The sequence below is a fragment of the Panthera uncia genome, assembly GCF_023721935.1.
Source record: "Panthera uncia isolate 11264 chromosome C1 unlocalized genomic scaffold, Puncia_PCG_1.0 HiC_scaffold_4, whole genome shotgun sequence".
Classification (NCBI taxonomy): domain Eukaryota; kingdom Metazoa; phylum Chordata; class Mammalia; order Carnivora; family Felidae; genus Panthera; species Panthera uncia.
In genome coordinates this window covers 84651112-84671463 of record NW_026057585.1, presented here as the reverse complement: position 1 = coordinate 84671463, position 20352 = coordinate 84651112, and the positions used below count along the sequence as shown (strand labels likewise).

The following is a 20352-nucleotide window of genomic DNA, read 5'->3' as shown; positions in this document are numbered from 1 at the left end:
CTACCCATATACCTAGGAAGAGGTCAAGCCAGAGTTGAACCCAGACAACTCACTTTACAATTCTGATTCTCACTAACCAGTCTCAGCTTCTTGTAAAAAGTAAACTTAGACAAAAGGCTCCCTAGTCCTTTTGGCTATACCAGTATACACACTGATTTGCAGACTTCCTAGCTCTTTGCTTCTCTCTCTTTTTTTTATTATTCCCATGTATGGTGGGTCCCATTTTTTTCCCTCTAGAACTGAATGACTAGAATGACTTTTATTATTTTTCCCCTGTGGATCCCACATCTTGATAGATTGCTGTCTACTAACTTGTATTTATTAATAATGTTTTCCATTTAAGTACACTTTGCCACACCACGACTGCTCATCAGGCTCCTAAGTAGCATGGGCTATATCTAGCATTACAACACAGATATTATATATTTCCAGCCAAATGCAAAAAATAAAAATAAAAAACACGACATTATGCCTACTCTGGGCTGACCAGTCACCTGTAAATGTTCTTTTCCCACTGGAATTTTAAAATCCATCAACTCACCAAATTTGGAACTAACCTAAATGTACAACACTAAGGTGGAGGTGAATACAGTTTAACTTTTGGAGGAATATTCTATAGCCATTTGAAGTGATGCTTATGAGGAGTTTATAATAACATGGGGAAAGGCTAATGTTATATATTTAGTGTAGAGGAAGAGAAAACAAAACTCATCAGCTCTGTGAGGACAGGAGACGCGTCTGTCTGACTCAGTTATGTCTCTCTGAGCCCGGTATAATACTGGCAGGCACATAGCAAGCATTTAAGTTTTAGGAGAGACAGTTTAGAATTTAAAAAGGCAGTCTAACATCATGGTTAACAGCCGAGTTCTGGAATCTGTCAGACATGGGTTCATCGTTTGGCTACACTATTTATACAGTATGGGGTCGGGTATTAACCTTTTCCTCCTCTGAAAAATGAGAATAGTAATGATGTTTCCATCATAAGACAGTTGTAAAAATTAAAATTATATATGAAGGGCACAATAGTGAGATAGTGCTCAGTATATATCAGCTGCTACTATTGCTAATATTATTATTACCTTTTTTCTCTCTTTATTGATGTATGCTTTACACAAAAATAAAGTGCATAGGTCTCAAGTATTGAGTTAAATGAGTTTGACACTTGTGTAACAACCATCTGTAACAAGTTAGAAAATACCATCACTGGAGCACCTGGGTGGCTCTGCTCAGTCAGTTGAGAGTCCAACTTTGGCTCAGGTCATGATCTCACAGTTCATGGGTTCTAGCCCCATATCGGGCTCTGTGGTGACAGCTCTGTCTCTCTGTCTCTCTCTCTTAAATATAAATAAACATTTTTTAAAAATTATATTAAAAAAAAAAAGAAAGTACCATCATGGTTGAAAGTTCTCACAGTACCCTTTCCAGTCAACCCTCCTACCTCAGAACAACCACCTTGTGGCTTTTGTCTTCAGAGATTAGTTTTGCTTATTCTGAGGCTTACTGTAAATGGAATTAGATAGTATATTTTTGTATGTGTTTGGCTTCTCTTGCTTAGCATAATGGTTTTTGAGTTTCATCCATGTTGTTGCATGTATCTGCGGTCCGTTCCTTTTTATTGCTGAGTAGTACTCCATTGTGTGGATAGACTACATTTTATTTATCCATTTTCCTGTTGATGACCATTTGGGTTATTTCCAGTTTGGAGCCTTTGTTTTTTAAATTTTGAGATTTTTTTTAAGATAATAAAATCTTTTTTTTTTTTTTTTTAAGTAATTTAAGTAATCTCTACATTCAATGTGGGGTTTGAACTCACAGCTCTGAGATCAAGAGTCACATGCTGTACTGACAGAGCCAGCCAGCTGCCTCTGGAGCTTTTAAAACTAAAGCATCTATGGATATTCTTATGTCAGTCTTTGTGTGGACAAATGTTTTAATTTCTTTCAAGTGATTACCTAGGAATGGAATTGCTAGGTCATAGGGTAAATACAAGCTTAACTTTACATGAAACTGCCAGTCTTTAAGGTGATGGTAGCAATGAGATTTTTTTTTTTTTTTTTAATTTTAGAAAGAGCACAAGCAGTGGGGAGGGGCAGAGGGAGAATGCAGGAGAATCCCAAGCAGGCTCCACACTTCAGAGCGGGGCCTGACACGAGGCTTGATCCCACGAACCTGGGATCATGACTTGAGCCAACATCAAGAGTCAGACACTCAACTGACTGAGCCACCCGGGTGCCCCGAGATCTCTTCTTAATACAGGCAGTAATAAACGTGGTGTCTGAGGTAGTCCAGCATAGAGAAATACTTTGGAGTTATGTTGACCTGGGTTCCCATCTGGGCTTTGGTATTTATAATTTGTGCAACCCTGGGTAAGTTATCTCTGAGACTTGGTCTTACCTGTGAAAAGGGAGTAATAATGAGATTGTGTATACTACTAACTAGCATTCTACCTAGTAGTGGCATACCAAGGTGGGGACTGCAGTGCAGGCTATAAGGGGTACATAGTCTGTAAAGAATTTTAAAGCAGTAATAAAACCCACTAAAAGTCCATTTGCTTTTTATCATCATTATGCACCTAAAATTCTGAGCAGTGTCAGTGATAAAATACTTCTTCCTGCCTCCTCCTCCTCCTCTTATACACCATGCTACTCAGCAAATTATAGAGACTTACAACAAATAGTAATTGTAATCAATATTTAACAAAGTTAAGCAGGATCTAAAAGGTTGGAACTTAAGTGAGATTTAAAAGTTTTATTACAGGTTCTATCTCTGTGCACTTTCTGTTTCCTCTAGGTCCCCAGTGTGCAAAGCTTACCCTAAACAGCAGTATTTCCAAGGGTCCAGGGAGGCACACAAAGGTCTGTTCCTCTCTAGGAGTCATCTCTAAACATCCTTGCTCCCAGTTTCTTAAAAGTTTAAGGTTTTTTCTCTTCATTTTTTACCCACTTTTTAATTCTGATAGATCATAGGCATATTTCTTTCCATTGTATTTTACAACGTAATTATAGATTGTGACCCAATATCTAAGCCAGTCTTAGTTATCAAGCCCAAAGTAACCCCCCCCTTACTCTGCTCCCTATTAAGTAGCTTCCCAAACATGTGTTCTAACTTATAAAGCTCTTTATTAATATTTTTTGTCAATAGTTACTTTGTATTTTTGTTAGAATCTGGTTTGAGCTTTTTCTCTATACTCTCTTCAACTTACCTACCTCTAAACTAGCTTCTACCATGTGAAAATTAGTCATAAGTATCATATTTGTCTACTGTGGCCTCTGTCTTCCATACTTTGGATGGATTACTGATTTGCGGACAAGACAATAATTCTAGAAGCATTCATCCATTTTCTCAGACAATACGTAAGAGCTCAGGCTCTCAAGTTAAAATCCTGCTTCATGTCACCACTGTTAGCGGTGCCACACTTGGCAGGTCCAATATGTGCGGGGTTTTGTTTATTTTTACACACTAAGCAATTCTCCAACACCTAATGGGTGCCCTACAATTTAACTCAATTCTGACACTATCAATCTGGAGACAGCATTACATTGTACAGGCTAAGGGTTTAGTCCTATGACTGCCCTGCCACCCCCTGCACCCCCCACTTCAGACACCAATCACAAGTCCATGTTGTCACCTGTGCTTCTGACCAACCATCTGTAGATTGGAGGGTCCAACAACCTCTTCCTTGGATTTGATTAATTTGCTAGAATGGCTCACAGAACTCAAACATATTTTACTTACTAGACTACCCATTTATTCTAAAAGGATATAGTTCAGGAACAGCCCAGATAGAAGAGATACCTAAACAGTATGTAGGAAGGGGCATAGAGCTTCCATGCCCTCTTGGAGTGTACTGCTCTCCCCCAAATCTCCACATGTTTCCTAATGCATAAGCTCTCTAAACCTCTTCTTTTGGGTTTTTGTGGAGGCTTCAATAGATAGGCACAATTGACTAAATCATTGGCTGTTGGTGAACTATTCAACTTCCAGCCCCTTTCCCCTCCCCAGAGGTCAGGAGGGTGGGACTGAAAGTTCTAACCCTCCAGTCATATGGTTGGTTCCTTTAGCAACTTGACCCCATCCTTAGGCGCTTTCCAAAAATCACTTCATTAACATAAACTCAGGTGTTGTTGAAAGGGGTTTGTTACAGATATCAAGACATCTTTTTCACTCTTATCACTTAGGAAATTCCAAGGTCTTTAGGGGTTCAGATATAGGAAGAAGACCAATTACATATTTCTTATTATAAATTACAGTATCACAGCAGGTTACCGAATCTCTCTCAGTGCTGTCTTTCTTATATGTGAAATGAGTAGTGATACCTGTTTCTTAAACAAGACAACAGATATAGAGTGCTGGATTAGTGTCCTATTGCTGCCATAACAAGTTACCACAGACTTAATGGCTCAAAACGACACAAATTATTATCTCACAGTTCTGTGGATCAGAAGTCTGACCTGGGTTTCACCAAGCTAAAAGCAAGATCTGGACAGGGCTGTGTTCCTCCTGGAGGCTGTAGGGTAGAATTCGTTTCTTTGCAATTCCCAACTTCTAGAGGCTACTGCATTTCTTGACCTGTAATCCCCTTCTTCCATCTTCAGAGCCAGCAATAACAAGACAAATCCCTTTCACACCTACATCTCTCTAGTTCTCTGCAGCCAGGAAAGGTTCTGTGATTTTAAGAACTTACATGATCATAATGGGGCCACCTGGATAATCTAGAATACTCTCCCTGTCTCAAGGACCTTAACCTTAATCACATCTGCAAAGTCTCCTTGGCCACCAAACATTACATATTCATAGGTTGCAGAGGATCAGGACACAGACATCTGGGGGCCATTTTTCTGGCTACCACAAGTACTTAGCACTGTGTCCAGCTCTTTGTAAGCTCTCGGTAAGTGGCAATCATTCAAAGCTCTTGGTATTGCAAGGGAGATTGCAAGCTATAGATGTGACACCCCCGCCCTCACCACCACCACCCCCTCACCACCACCACCCCGGCCCAGGCACAAATAATTTACATCCTGGTGAGAAAATGAAAGAGCTGAGGACAGAAATGATTCTGACCCTAAAAGAGTGATCAGAGCCATGTGTGGGGTTTCAACCAAGCGCCATGGGAGAGTGAGAGGCTCAGGTCAACAAGTAGTCTGACAAGTCTGAACAGAGTGAATGCACGTTAAGTGCAGAACCTGGAAAGAAATGTGGTTCAACCTAGCTAAGAATCTTTATAGGACAAAGGGTAAGAGGGAAGGAGAAGGCAGAGGAAAAGCCGTTCTAACTAGACAGTTGGGGAATTAGATTTGTTCATATCTCTCGATTCTTCCCACTAGTCTCACTGGACTCATTTGTTCATTCAGGCAACTGATGTATGCCGGGCTCTGTATCTGACCTTGAGGATGCAGTGAATATAAGACACAAAGCCTGCTTTCTCGGGGCTCAGTCTGGTGAAGCAGACTACCATGTCAACACAGAGTCATAATCCAGTGTGACAGTAGGAGCCCACAGGAAGGGTATGCCTCCTTCCCAAATTTACAGGATAGGAAAGGCACCTTGAAGAAAGTGCCTCTAAACTGAGACCTGAAGAATGAGTTGGGAGTTTATCAGCATGTTTTGGGCCACAAGTAACAGCCCAAGTCAAATGACCTTAAACAGTAAAGAACTGATTGTCTCGCTTAACTGGAAGTCCATAAGTAGAGTAGGCATTAGTATTGGTCACTCCTCTGTGTATTGACCTCACTCTCAGGCTGGCTTCCCTTGTGGTGGCAATTCCAAGTGTCACATTGGTATACCCAACATCTGAAAGAAGAAAGGTATCTCTTTCATAGACTGTCTCCTGAGAATGAGAAAACTCCTTTTCAGGAAGCCTCCCAGCCACTGTGCCCCCTGCATCTGATTGGGGTCACAGGCTTATTTCTGAGCCAATCCCTGTGCCCAAGTAAATGCCACGTCCAATTTGGCTTATGCCTAAGTTCCTAAACCTATCAGTGTGTCAAGGACAATGGATTTACACTTGCTGAAACCCATGGTCTAATTTGGAACATAGAGATAAATAAATGAAAATCTAGGTATCATTAGGAATGAAGGAGGGTGAGAGAACAGAAACCAGTATATAGGAATGCCTAGTGACTTGTTCTTTCCTTCCCCCATGTAAGACTTGGTTCTGCCACTTTATGCCTTCTGCTTTTCATGGATTCTGTTTCCTCATAGCTCTAGCTTTACCATGGTTTCTCTCTGTGCATGCTTTCAACCTCAGTGTCTATTGATAACTGCCTCACTCTCTCCATGTTTCTCATTTCACATCCCCAAGCTTAAGACTCTGGCCCAGTTAACCTTACTATACCAGGCTCTACCTACTTGAAGTAAGCTCCAGAAGATCGGGGACTTTGTTTTGTATACTGCTGTATCCCCAGTGTCCGAATGGCACCTGGTATGCAATGGGTGCTTGATAAATTAAGTATATGCCAAATGAATAAAAGATCAACTTTCTAGTTAATTGGCTTCCTTTGGGTTAGATATTCTCTGGGCAAATTTTCTGTGGCTGAGGGGATGTCCCTTGAAGGGACAGTGGTAGGAGCAGAAATTTGTTTGGATCTCACTTCTACTACTTACTTTCATCTGAACTTCAGTTTACTTTTCTGCAAAATAGGATCAATGAAACCTGCCCTTTAGGGCTCAGTTGTTCAGTATCAAGTGAGATCATAATATGAAAGTACTTTATATATTGTAAGGTACCAGGCAGTTTAATTCAATTCTGGTCACTCACATGCACCTGGAAAACACTGATGATGGAAAGGCTGGTTCACCTGTTCAGTTCCACGTCTCAGTATTGAGTTCCCCAAGAGAACCTCTAACTGGCTGTCTTCTTGTCCCTTTCCATTTACTCCCCAGGGTCACTCAGGGTGTGTCAACTGTCTGGAGTGGAACGAGAAAGGAGAGTGAGTATGAACTAGAGTACCGAAGAGGGTGCTGGAGAGGGGAGTGGAGAGGCTGGGAGAGGGGACTTTCCTCCTTCTTGGTAGATCTAGGGAAAAGAGACTACTGCTTGTTTCTGTGCAGTGAAGTTTAGTCCAGCACTATCAACGCACTGTCGAACAATAAATTGGATGACCATCCAAACCCTGTGTTTTTGATAATCTAATGTGTTTAAGGAATAATGGGAAATCTTTAGGACAAAGTAGAAGAGAATCAACTGATGTTTACAAGATATGCTTGAATTCTGTGACATCTCCTGTTCCTCACGCTCTGTGTGGCCTCACTCCCTATCAGTGGGAAACGTGGGGCTTGGGGGGGCGGGGCCGGAAGAGGAGAGGTAGAACCCCTTATTCTGCTTGCAGCTTGCTGGCCTCTGGTTCCGATGACCAGCACACAATTGTGTGGGACCCGCTGCACCACAAGAAGCTGCTCTCCATGCACACAGGACACACTGCAAATATCTTCTCTGTCAAGGTGAGCTGGATAAGGCACAGAGCAAGTGAAAGGCATGCATGACTGGTCTGCGTGCATGGTTGTATCTGCACATATGTGTTCCATGTACTCCCTGGGGTCGCAGACACCTTTGTGATCTGAGTATCTGATGGTGATTCCTGAAACCCCGTCTCTTTTCCATGTTCTGCTTCCTCACTTACAGCATCTAGGCCAGCTCTAGATGAAATGCTGTTTATATTTATTTGAGTGGTGATGGTGGGTGGTATGGTTCCAACCATGAACTTAGATAGCAGGGAGACCTGTGTTTGACTCCCTGATCTGCCTCTTGGAAGCTGTGTGACCTAGGCAAGTCACCTGACCTCCCTGAACCTCTTTACTCATCTGTAAATAGGAAGTAGCTTAGGAAAATCCCCTGGACCCATGAATAAATGAGTAAATAGATCATTTAATTTTAAAAGGGAAGCAGCCATCCACAGGCTTGATATTATAGTTCAATAAGATGATTTGTAAAAAGGCACCTGGCCACAGGTGTTTTAGCTGTTCTGTGTTTGAGCTGCTGATTTGTTGGTGGAAGGGAGTTGAGCTGAGGAGAGGTGGGAAGGGGACTTACAAGTGTCTTCAGGCCTCTGAAGTCCTCGAAATGGAAGTGACATGAAACTTTGTGCCTTCTGGTCCCAGGCAACAGACTTGGGATTAGTGGCTCCGAGTCCATAGAAGCAAATGTGGACCTCATGAAGTAAAGAACTGTGTAATGCTTAGAGCAATTTGGAGAAGGTAGAATAGGCCCTTTGAGACCATAGCAAGTGTCCTAGCACTGAGGTACTCTCGACACTGGGAACTTTATTTGCCAGGTTGAAGTTTGGAGGAAATGACCTTTAAGGACCTTTCCAGCCCTGTAATTCTATAATGGATATATGTGAGAGTGAGACTGTCCTTTAGAAAGCCTCACTAATCTAAGAAATATTTTCCTAATTAATATCAAGAAGAATTACAAGATACATGAAGAAGGTAGATTTGAGAGCCAAGAACCTACTTACTTCCCTAAACCCCGCCTCCTTCCCAAGCTCTGATTTTCACCTCCTGCTCCAGGGACCAATCCTAGATGATTTTCTGCAATTTTAGAGACAGAACAATGCCTCTTCACCTCTTGCATGGCAAACAGATGGTTTCTGCCCCATGAAAAGTGTTAGGTCCAATCTGAATCTTTGGGGTGGGATCTGGGAAAGGGACCTAAGCCATCACTTTGGCATTATAGAGCACAAAATGTTGAGTTCAGAAACCAGAATTTGACAATGGTCTTGTAACTTCCTAATAGTATGATTTGGGGCAAGGCATTTACATTTACAGACCCTCAGCCTCCTCTTGTGTGAAAGTGTAGAAAAGGATTCTTCTCTCTTCAGATAGTAACATTCCACAGATATTTATTTAGCCCTCAAGCTCCCCCTGGTGGCAACTACAGAGTGTGGTGAGTGTGGCAGTAGCCCTCAAGGGCTCGCCTATTTATTACTGTTGTGCATGAAGTATATTCTGTCTCCAGACAGGGTTAAAGACTACTGGTTGCCCCTAAAAATGATCAAATTTCATTTGTTTCATCTAGCCCTTGTCCTGGTGATCCGATAGAGAATGGTATGTAGAAAGTGAATTATTGCTCTTTTGTGAACATTTAAGTCCAGTAGGACTTGAGCTGTTTAAATGCGGAATAATGCCCCACCCCCAGCACCCATTCAGCCTTGTTGTGGATTGGGAGAAACTTTTCAATTAAGAGAAAAGGTAATTAAATCTTTTGAACTCAAGAAAGAGAAAAAGTCAACTAAATATTTTTCTTCCTCAAAGCTAGGTGATAGAATGACATGCTTTTAAAAATTACTGTTTAAAGCTATGTTTATGGCTGTTTTCCTCTTACCATATGTCATCTGGAATATTTTCTCAATTTCGTCAGAATGGTGGGATTCTCATTCTTTATGATAACTGTAGGGAGATGTTTCTTCCTGATGCTCAGCCCTTCCCCAAGGGTCAACATTTGAGCCATTTCTAGTATTTGCTATTATGAAGAGTGCTGCTCTGAGCATTTCTGCACAGGTCTCTTTTTTCTAATAAAATTATTTCTCAGAAGTGGAAGTTTGGGGTCAAAAGATAGAAGCAGTTTTTACTTTGTTACCTATTGCCAGAGTGTTCTCCAGAAATATTTGAACCAATTTAAAATACGACTTTCTCCTTAAAACACTGGAAGTCCTTTTCACCTTAAGACTAATTTATTAGGTAATCCTCAGGCTATCAGACAGTCCTCATGAGGCAGTATGCATTTGGGGAGTCAGACTTGAGTTTGAACACAATCCTGCTGAACCTCAATTTTTATTTTAAGTATCGATAAGATAAGATACCTACCCAGATGGCAGCCAGATGGTAAATGCTTAGTGAATGGTAGCAACTATGATTATCATCCACTCAACCCTTATCTGGGGAAGAATCAGAGGAAGATTTCTTAGGTAGTCCGGTTTGGCACAAGTCAGGACCACTCCGGCAAAGTAAAGGCGTATGTCCCAACTTTGACCTTTAGGCCTATGGGCTGATGCTTGAGATCCAAAGTTTTCTTAGTGGACTGCCTTGGATGAGTTCATTTCCTGCCTGATATGGAGAAGGAAAGAGGGTGCTAACATCCATGCTAGTCTTCTTCCGTGGCCAACCCTACCCCCACTGCCTGCCAATCTCTTCTTCAATCTCTCTGGAGCAGTTCCTGCCTCATGCTGGGGACCGCATCTTAATCACGGGGGCAGCCGACTCCAAAGTGCATGTCCACGACCTGACAGTAAAGGAAACAATCCACATGTTTGGAGACCACACAAACCGGGTGAAACGCATCGCCACAGCGCCCATGTGGCCCAACACATTCTGGAGCGCTGCTGAAGATGGGCTTATCCGGTAAGGGCCTGAGGCATCAAGTGGGGCCTGCGCCTCCCCTGCTCCCACTGCATGTTGGCTCCCCCGCCCCATCTTCCCATACCGCTTCCTTCCACAGGCCTGGCTCCTTCCCTCCAGCAGAGTTCCAGCCTCATTTGTCTGCCCAGGGCACTTGTCTGGGACATACAGCTGGGAACATTTGTTTGTCTGCTCTCGGCTTCCCCACTCTTTACCCTCTCCTGCACTACATCCGGGCCTGTCAGCCTGCTCTCACCAGTGCATAATGTCGGCCTCCTCTGGGCTTTCACTCCTGCTGTTTGCTCCGCCTGGTTTTCTCTGTCCCCAGTTCTTTCCATGCTTGACTCTTTCTTACCCTAAGATCAGCTCAAGACTCACCTCTTCATAAGCACCTTCTCTGACTATCCTGTCCAAAGTAGACCCCCCCCATCATTCTGTCTCAGCACCCTAATTGTATCCTCTGTAACTGTAATCACCTTCTGTAGTTCTTTTATTTTATTTTCTTCTTGGTTTACCTTTTTGTCTGTATCACTCACTGAATAGTGAACCATCAGAGCACCTCCATCTCTACCTTGTTCCTAGTTGTGTCCCTAGAGCCCAGCACAGTGCCCAGCACATTGCCCAGCACATAGTGGTGCTTGATACATTTCTCTCGAACAATTGATCAGTGGGCATATGTGTGGGAAGGGAATAGTCAGTCAGAAATGGGAAAGCGGACTTTCCCCTTCTCCGTTGGCCTGGATTGTCATATCTTTGCTCTAGTTTTCTTCATCCTAAAATGGTCTCATTGCTCTTTAACTCCTTTCTTCAGAGGTGACCTTATCTCCACAACCTGCTTTAATGCCTCCTTTGAGATCTTACAGGATTCGCTCTTCCCTGTTACAAAGGAGGAGAGATATCTAAGTCATGCACGAACTATAAAACAGCAGTTAGAAGCAGGGCACTGATGTCAGACAGACCTGGAATCAAGTCCTACCTCTGTCACTCAGTGTTTGGGGCAAGTAACTTTACCCCTGAACTTTAGTTTCTTCACCTGTAAAATGAGAATTATCATAATATCTCCCTTGTTGGCCTGAGCATCAAAATGAGATAGTGCCTGTGAAACCTTGGATGGTACTTGGAAGACAGAAAGCACTTGGTCGGTGACAGGTAAAACTCTGTGTTACTCTTATTGACCTTACCTAACCAGACTGTGCCAGGGCAGCAGGTAGAGGCCAAGCATCTAGGTAGGATTGGAGCCTAAGCAGTTAGACACAGGCACAGTCAGGGAAGGTGTTCTAGCAGAGGGTGAGCATAAGCTGGGCCTTCCAGGATAGACAGGATTTGGATGGGCAAGGAAAAGCAGAGTGGACTCTCCAGCTTGAACAGTTTGTGAAGGCAGGGGTAAATGTGCCACATGGGGGATAGACAGTTCTGTCTGTCATCGTAAGTGAGGCAGTTAGAAAACTGAGGAACAAGTTTAGTGGCAGTCAGGTCTTGGGAACCAGACTGAGGAGTTTGGTAAAAGTAAATTAACAGTAAACTCATGCTAAAAATATTGAGGAATTTGTGCAGGTTTTTGAGCAGGAGACTGATGGAACAAAGACAGTATTCTAGGAAGAGCAGTCTGGTGAGGACGGCTTAGAAAGGTGAGGCAGACAGGGTAGAGATCATTGCCGATATCTGGGCAAGAAGTGGGTGACCACATGGGGACACCCTCCTCATTCTCTGTGCCTGTGGAGTGGCAGCACAACGGTCCCCCAGACTGCTTTGAGGGGTGTGCTACTGCCAGGGATGTCTCGCATGACATTTACTACCTGAGTGGGACTCAGGCTTGTCTTGGCGCTTAGCGTTTCTAGATAACTCTTGGCGACCTCTAGATTCTCTTTTATATCACCTCCGTACTTCTGTCTCCTGCAAGAAATTAGATTAAAAGTTGGAGTTAAGGAGCAAAGCCAAGTGGTTAAAGGCTGTCTCTCCAGTGGAAGCTGTGTCACCCCAGACAGGTTCTTTACTTGCCTTTAGCCTCAGCGTTCTAACGATACCTGGGGCTGGTGTGAGGATTTAATTAGATAATCCATGTACAACACTTAGGGACACAAGACACAAATCATTTTCTCAATGTTAGAATCAGTAGAAATAGTACTTAATGGCAATATCACTGATCTCTGTAAAAAAAAAAATACAGTAGTATTCACCTTAAGTAGTTATATGAAAAATAAAACAGATTGTGTGAGAAGCCTATTTCAGGTGCCTGGCACACAGTGAGCACTCGGGGAAATGGGAGTGGTTTTTTTACATTCTTACTATTTATGAACAGGTCAAAGCCCTTCCCAGTTCCTTTGTATAACAAAGCCTTGGCTTCTCCCCTGCCTCACAGGAGGACCCAATCCCCATCCCCTAACACTGTCCTCTCTCACAGCCAGTATGACCTTCGGGAGAACAGCAAACACTCGGAGGTGCTGATTGACCTGACAGAGTACTGTGGCCAGCTGGTGGAGGCCAAGTGCCTCACCGTCAACCCCCAGGACAACAACTGCCTGGCAGTAGGGGCCAGTGGGCCTTTTGTGAGGCTCTATGACATTCGCATGATCCATAACCACAGGTATGAATAGTTCAGCCTCCTGTGGGCAAGTCCCTGGGAACTTGCTGCCCCTGTCCCTCATTGCCATGACCTCTTCTTTTTTGAAGTGGGTTTTTAAAATTCTGTTATTTTTTTTAATGTTTATTTTTGAGAGAGAGAGTGCGGGAGGAGCGGGGGGGGGTGGGGGGGGTAGGGGGGACAGAGGATCTGAAGCGGGCTCTGGGCTGACAGCAGAGAGCCCAACTCAGGGGCTCGAACTCACAAACCGTGAGATCATGACCTGAGCTGAAGTCAGATGCTTAACTGACTGAGCCACCAGGTGCCCCTTAAATTTTGTGATTAAAAAAAAATTTAATCCATGCTTGTTTTGGAAAATACGGAAAGTATAATAAACTACAAATAATCCATTACCTAAAAGAAATCACTGTGTATATTTTCTGCTTGTTCTTTTACTATGAGTATTTGTACAGAGTTATAATCGTGTACATGTAATTTCTTTTTTGCACATGTAATTTTATTCTTTTTTTTTTTTAAACAAAAGTAGAATATACCCCGAACCTCCACAGAAGTCCCAGACCTGAACAGCTCCACCAGCATGGGTTTTCAATGGACTTCTGGGACAGGGGCAGGGACATCTGGCCTGCTTTACTTTCATTTGTGGGTTTGGGCAACCACTGCTGCTCCTCACACACTACCTGACTTGGAGCGGGACTTAAACCTTAGCTTCCTTATCTATAAAATGAGGATGATAGGGTGGTCATGAGGACCAAGACAATGGACAGAACCTACTTGTAAAGCACTGTAATGTATGTGTGCATGGCTATCTAGCTGATGGACCTTTAGGGTTGCTGAGGTAAGGAAGCTAAGGGTACCTCCTTTCAGTGATACAAATTTAGGTTTTCCTATAGGGAGTATGGTCTGGTCTAGCCAGGGGTATGCCTAGGGCTTATAACCTATATGGTTTGTCTTCCCACCAGGAAGAGCATGAAGCAGAGCCCTTCAGCAGGTGTCCACACCTTCTGTGACCGACAGAAGCCCCTTCCGGATGGCGCAGCCCAGTATTACGTGGCAGGTAGGGCTCAGCCCAGCTCTGGCCCCAAGTTCTTGGCCGGGTGCTGACTCTTTCTGGGGTGGTGCAAAGAGACAACATGGCATGGTGGTCAAGAGCATGGGTTTTAGAGTAAGGCAGATTCAGGCTTTAATCCTGACTGCCATTTACCAGCCATCCTGTGACCTTTGGCAAATTACTTACCCTTGATGAGTCTTCATTTCTTTTCCATAGAATGGGGCCATAATGATTAAATGAGATAAAGTATATAAAGTAGTTGGCCTAGTGCATATAGTAAATGCTCAACACATGGAGCTGCTTTTATGATGAAGATAATTGCTATCGTTATTGACATGTTGGCCTCACACAACTCCCTGCTCCTCTTGGGGGAGACGAGGAGTCTCACATTGGGGTGACTGAGCTTTTCCCACAGGTCACCTGCCAGTGAAGCTGCCTGATTACAACAACCGTCTGAGAGTGCTGGTTGCCACCTATGTGACCTTCAGCCCCAATGGCACAGAGCTGCTGGTCAATATGGGAGGGGAGCAGGTATGTGTGGCTGCCCAAGCTGGCTCTGCCCCCACCAACCCAAATTCAGCATCCAGGGCTTGTACCTCACTTCCACTGCCATGAGGCAGACAAGAAGCACCAACCTTATGGTAAATGGCTTTACAGTGAAATATAGGAGCGGCGTGGCATCATTGGAATTCCCAGGAGGTGCCCTGGCTTTGTCTTTTTCTTGAGCATAGCTTTAGAACTGACAGACCCGTCTTCAAATGCTGGCCTTCTGTGTGCTATGACTTTGAACAAGTCTCTTCATTTTTCTGAGCCTCAGTTTCCTCATCCTCTTATTTTCCTAGGAGGAAACCCTGGGGCTGAGAGCATGCAGCCAGGCTGTGGTTTAAGGCCAGCTTTAGGAGTGTTTTTTGATAATGGCAGGTTACTAAACCCTCTATTTGCATGTTCTCAATCAGGATATTTAGTAAGCCTTGCATAAATCCACTTATTCTACAAATACTCACTGAGCACTTACTCTGAGACCGGCATTATTATAAACATGAAGGAGACAAATGTGAAATATGATCCATCCCAAGTTGACAAGGCAGACATAGCACGTGAACCAGCTAATGACATTACAAGGCAAGGTGGATTATGTACAAGAGAAATGGGATGGAGAATAGACGAGCACCTGAGCTCAGAATACGGCTCTGACTTCAGACTGCTGAGCCATCACCTGGCCTAAAGGTAGCATAAGGATGAGTAGAGAGGCATCTAGCAGAGTGGTTTGGAGCCAGACAGACTTGGTTTTATGTCCTGACTATGCCACTTACTGCTTTTATGGCCCTGGGTAAATAAACTCGGAGCCCATATTTCTTCATCTATAAAGGGGGTGATAATAATAGTACTTCTTAGGGCGCCTGGCTGGCTCAGTGGGAAGAGCACGTGACTCTTGATCCTCAGGGTCATGAGTTCAAGTCTCATGTTGAGTGTAGAGATCACTAAAAAAAATAAACACACTTAAAAAAGTAATAGTACCTCTTTAGGGGGTTGTTTCTAGGATGAAATGAGGTAAGTCATATAAAACACTTAGCAGAGCTCCTAAAGCAAAGTAAGAATTCACTAAACGTTAGATAATATAGATAATGTTTATTGAGAGAAGTAAGTAGCAGTGTTACTTTGGGCAAATGGCTTCCCTTCTCTGAGACTTCAGTTTTCCCATGTGTAAAATGAGACCTTTGGCTTTGTGACTTCTGAGAACCTTTCCAACTTAAACATGTGATTCTAATTAATGACAGTGTTTTAAGCAGTCCACCCTACAGGCCAGGAACCAGGAGAATTTTCCTGCCTGAGGTTTGCCCCATAGGAACCCCTCCAGGCCTTGCTTGATGGTTCCGTGCTCAATACTTACTATATTCCTGAGAGCCACCAACCCCCAAAGCCTTGCTTTGGTCCAGCCACATTCTTACCTCACAGCCGCCATCTCTTTTCTTAACCCTTCCACTCTAGGTCTATTTGTTTGACCTGACTTACAAGCAACGGCCATACACCTTCCTCTTGCCTAGAAAATGCCACTCCTCAGGGGGTAAGTTCTCCCTTGGGTTAGGGGTATCTCTGCTGGGGAGCTTGAATGTGTGCCACTTCTGCTGCGGAGGCTGCCCCTTCCCTTGTGCTGTGGCTGTGATCCTCCAAAAGGAGTAGTTTCTCTGAAAGAACGCTCTGTACAGTAAGAAGGAAGATAACAATAGGTCAGAGAGATCTGTCAAAGGGGTTTGCATCACAGCCCTTTTCACTTCTCTCTGAAAAAGTTTCTTTCCGTGGCTTTTCTCTTGAGGACATGTAGTAGTTGCCCTTCTTTCTTGTCCTGAATGAGTTTCCTCACTGACTCCTTCCTAGGGCCTCCAGCTGGTTTGGAAACCTCTTCACCCCCCACTCCCTCCAACCACCCCCAGCTAAGGGTAATGCCAAGTTGAAGCTGTGTCCCTCTCCAACCAGCAGAGGGCGCACAGGCTTTTCCCTATGCTCTTGCCTGCCTGCCTGTCTGTCAGAACTTACTTTCTGGGAATGGATCTTACCTGGGAGGATGGCCCATAGTGGAACCATCAGATTCTGTGATGGAAGCTGGAGGGCTGCTGAAAAGAAATGAGGACCTCTTCCTGAGTTGTTGCTGTTCCTTTCTCCCCACCCCTGCCAGAAGTTCAGAACGGCAAGATGTCCACCAATGGTGTATCCAACGGCGTGTCCAATGGCCTGCACCTTCACAGCAATGGCTTCCGGCTGCCAGAGAGTAGGGGACATGTCAGGTGAGTCCAGCCTGACTTGTTCAGCCCCCCCAGTCCCAATTACACCTTATGGCACATACCTTACAATGTAATTTGGAGGGAGGAGCACGTCCTGTAAACCGTCCATCCAGGCACATACCTCAGAGTCTGGGAACTGAAACAAGGGATGTAATGAAGTATATCTGGAGTGTGGCTAATGGTTCCAGTACCTCTGCTACCTGGTAGGATCCCAGTCACACTCAGACTGAAGCTCCAGTCCCTGGGTATCAGTAGTTAGGTCAGGACCCAGGGGCCCAGCTACCTCTTAGTACTGAGCTCCCTCTTAAAGGTGTTAAACACAGAGGGGCCTCCCCCCATTATATTTTTCTTCATCCCATACCATCTTTTGGCCTCTATTCACTGCCGGGCCCTATACTGGGCTTTGGATACAGGTGTGCTCAAATCCTCTAAACTTTGAAAGAAATAGAAGTCTCTGTCGAGAGATCCATGGGAGGGTCTTGGGTGGTCAGCTACTATCATGCCCAGGAGTATGATTAAGAATTACCTTTGGGGGGTGCCTGGCTAGCTCAGTTGGTAGAGAATGAAACTCTTGATCTTAAGGTTGTAAGTCTGAACCCCACATTGGGCATAGAATTTACTGAAAAATGAAATCTTAAAAAAAAGGAAAATCACTTTTGGGGCACGTGGCTGGCTTAGTCAGTGGAGCATGCAACTCTTGATCTTGGGGTCATGAGTTCGAGCCCCACATTGGGCACAGAGTTTACTTAAAAAAAAAAAAAAAGGGAATTGCCTTTAACCTGTCCATGACAGCTTCATTTCTGTTTTTTCACTGGTTCAGAGTATCTGGAATTGTGCCTATTACCTATTACAGGAACCTAGGCCAAGGATAAGAGTGGTCCCCTCTTCTAGATGACAGTGCAGATCCCAGGGGTCAAGACAATATGGGTGGCCCTCAGGCAGGGCTTCAGACTTCCTGAGAGGCTGCTTGGACCCTCTTTGGCTGGCCTGACTTGGCTCTCCTTCACCACAGCCCCCAGGTAGAGCTGCCCCCATACTTGGAGCGCGTGAAACAGCAAGCCAACGAGGCCTTTGCCTGCCAGCAGTGGACCCAGGCCATTCAGCTTTACAGCAAGGCTGTGCAGAGGGCCCCTCACAATGCCATGCTCTATGGGAACCGAGCTGCTGCCTACATGAAGCGCAAGTGGTGAGTGGGCCTGAGCCAGGACGAGGGATGAAGGCAGAGGACCTGATGGAACCAAGTTCCTGAGGCCTCCAGGGAAGGTGGCAGTGGCATCCTGCTGCCCCTTAGGGCTTTTTTAGGCTGTTTTCTAACTCCCACCTCCAGACTAGAAGTCAGGAAGTCTCACAGTGACGTGAAACATGTCCACAAGTAGCTTCAATGTGGTGCTTTGTTATAAAGTGATGCGGCCACTGGGCAAGTAGAACTTGAGAGAATGGTTAATCCCAGCTGTTAGATAATTGGGCCTTGAATTGGACTATGAAGGTGCAGTAGAATCTTGCTAGAGAGAAAAGAGGCATTTGGTGAATTCAGTTGGTATCAGTCTCAAATGATTCTGTAGCCCCTTGACCTTGGGCTTGCTTTCCTGTGCTCTTAGACCATTGGACCAAGACAAACAAGATACCAGGGATCTGAAGCTGGCTGTGGGTCATGTTGGGTCATAGTGGCTGGTGGTAAAGGAGTGGGTCCATATCCTGAAGAACCTGCTATCTTTGGAGACCATCAGGGCTCCCAGCCCTTCTGCCTACGGCACCAGCAGGCAAGCAGGCGGGCAGACCCCACCCCCCAGCCGGGGCCAGGACTGAAGATGGATAGAGCTGGGCCCACAGCCATTTCTGCTCCGTCTGGCATCCGTCGGCTCTGCCCAGACAGACAGGCCAGCTGGTGTGCCATCGTCTGGCTGCAACTAGGCAGGCCAGAGAGGGAAGCTTAAGAAACCCACCCAAGTCAGCAGGATGGTAGATAGGGGTTTGGGAAGATGCTACCCCCACAGGCCTTAGCCCAGGCGTCAAGAGTTTGCCAAATGCTCAGATGGCAACCCAACCCAGGAGGTGATGGTTTGGGGGCCATCCTAAGGTGTTTTGCTTCTCTGTCCCAGGAACTGAGTAGAATGCGGTGTCCTCATCCAGGCTTTATGCCGAGAGCTGTTTCACTCCTACATCCTTGCTAAGGGAGGCTGATGACTTCCCAATCCATGGGTGCCCTCGACATGTTCTCTAAACTCCCACTGTGTGCTAGGTACTAGGGACACAGAGTTCCTCACTTTGAGTTCCTGTGCTCCAGAGTGCCCAGCCTCTGGACCGAGGACAAAGACATGATTATGGTTCATCATCATCAAAGAAGCAATAAGCCTTTGAGGGGTCAGGTGAAGTGCCATGGGCATTAAGACAAGTTAGGTCACTTTAGCTGGGGTCAGGGAAGTGTCAGGAAGATGAGGAGTCTGATGGGCTTTAAGTGTGGGCAGGCTTAGGCAAGGAGATGAAGAGGAGGAGGGGATTATGGGGGAAAGACATTCCCAGGGAGATGAATGGTGTGAACAAAGGCATGGGGGTGGGGGCCTGACTGAAGAGCTTGTTTGCAGAACAACAAATCCATTTGGCTGGAGCAGAGGGTTCTGGAAGGGACTGGCAGGAGATGAGTCTGTGAGGTAGCCTGGGGCCGGCCTGGGAAGAACTTGGAATGCAGAGCGGTGGCGTTTTGGCCTGGATTCAGTGGGATGATGGGCAGCTACTGAAGAGTTTTGAGCAGGAGAGGGATGTGCTGAGGGCTGTCCTTTCAGGGAGATTGATCTGGCAGTGAGTCTGGATGGGTGAGCCCTGGGGCCAGCCTGCTCTCTCCCCATCCCCACATGCCTGCCAGTGACCCCTAGAATGTCACATTCTGTCCCAGGCCAGTCTCTCCAGGGCTGCCATCTGCTCCTGGATGCGGTGGGAGCTGTCACCCTCCGGCTCCTGGTTGGTCTCTGTCTGGCTCTCTCCAGGAGCTCTGAGGGGCACTTTGCAGGTGGCAGTTGGATTTCCAAACAGTCCCTCCTCCTTCATCACAGCCAGTCGTTCTGACGCAGGCCATGCCTTCAAAGCACTTTGTCCCCTGCCTCCTCCCACACTGGTGAGCTGCTTGTTCCTGCTGCCAGGGCTGGATGCTCCCTCTGGTGCTGTAGGAGAGGAGTCAGGAGGACATTTCCCCTGTTGGGTATGCTTTGGCCCTATTCAGGCGGGTTGTGAGCTGTGCTTTGGTGGAAGGAGCATCAACTCTGGGGAGTGCTGCTAGGCCCACCTCAGCCCAGCAGAAAAAAAAAAAAAAAGGCAAAAAAAAAGCTGCCAAAGGAGAAGTGGCCCCTGTGACCGGTCTGGCTTTCCAAATGAGAGGTGGGAACAGATGAGAGGTGCTGGGGGGAGTGTACCCTATATTCTGGCATGGGGTGGGAGAGTGGGGGCTTTCTTTTGACCCGTCCCTGCTTGCTCTCCCCCCAAAACCATCCCCACTTCCCTTTATCCATGCTTTGGGAGGTGGAAGAAGTGAGTAGAGACGATTTGGAGCTCCTGGTGTGCATACCCCCCTTTACCATCAGCTTCCAGAGAGCTGACTCTGCCAGTCTGTCAGGCCC

General features: G+C 45.4%; 1 protein-coding gene across 3 annotated transcripts in view; it reads left to right on the top strand.

The window, feature by feature from the left end:
- The window catches only part of WDTC1 (WD and tetratricopeptide repeats 1), a 64300-nt gene that overhangs the window by 36834 nt on the left and 7114 nt on the right, over positions 1-20352 (top strand). For all 3 annotated transcript variants that reach the window (XM_049617684.1, XM_049617685.1, XM_049617687.1), the window contains exons 4-12: positions 6883-6929; positions 7329-7440; positions 10151-10338; positions 12737-12919; positions 13876-13970; positions 14380-14495; positions 15954-16029; positions 16639-16747; positions 17757-17930. In XM_049617684.1, coding sequence (XP_049473641.1) covers positions 6883-6929; positions 7329-7440; positions 10151-10338; positions 12737-12919; positions 13876-13970; positions 14380-14495; positions 15954-16029; positions 16639-16747; positions 17757-17930 — 1100 coding nt within the window. The remainder of the gene's footprint in view (positions 1-6882; positions 6930-7328; positions 7441-10150; positions 10339-12736; positions 12920-13875; positions 13971-14379; positions 14496-15953; positions 16030-16638; positions 16748-17756; positions 17931-20352) is intronic.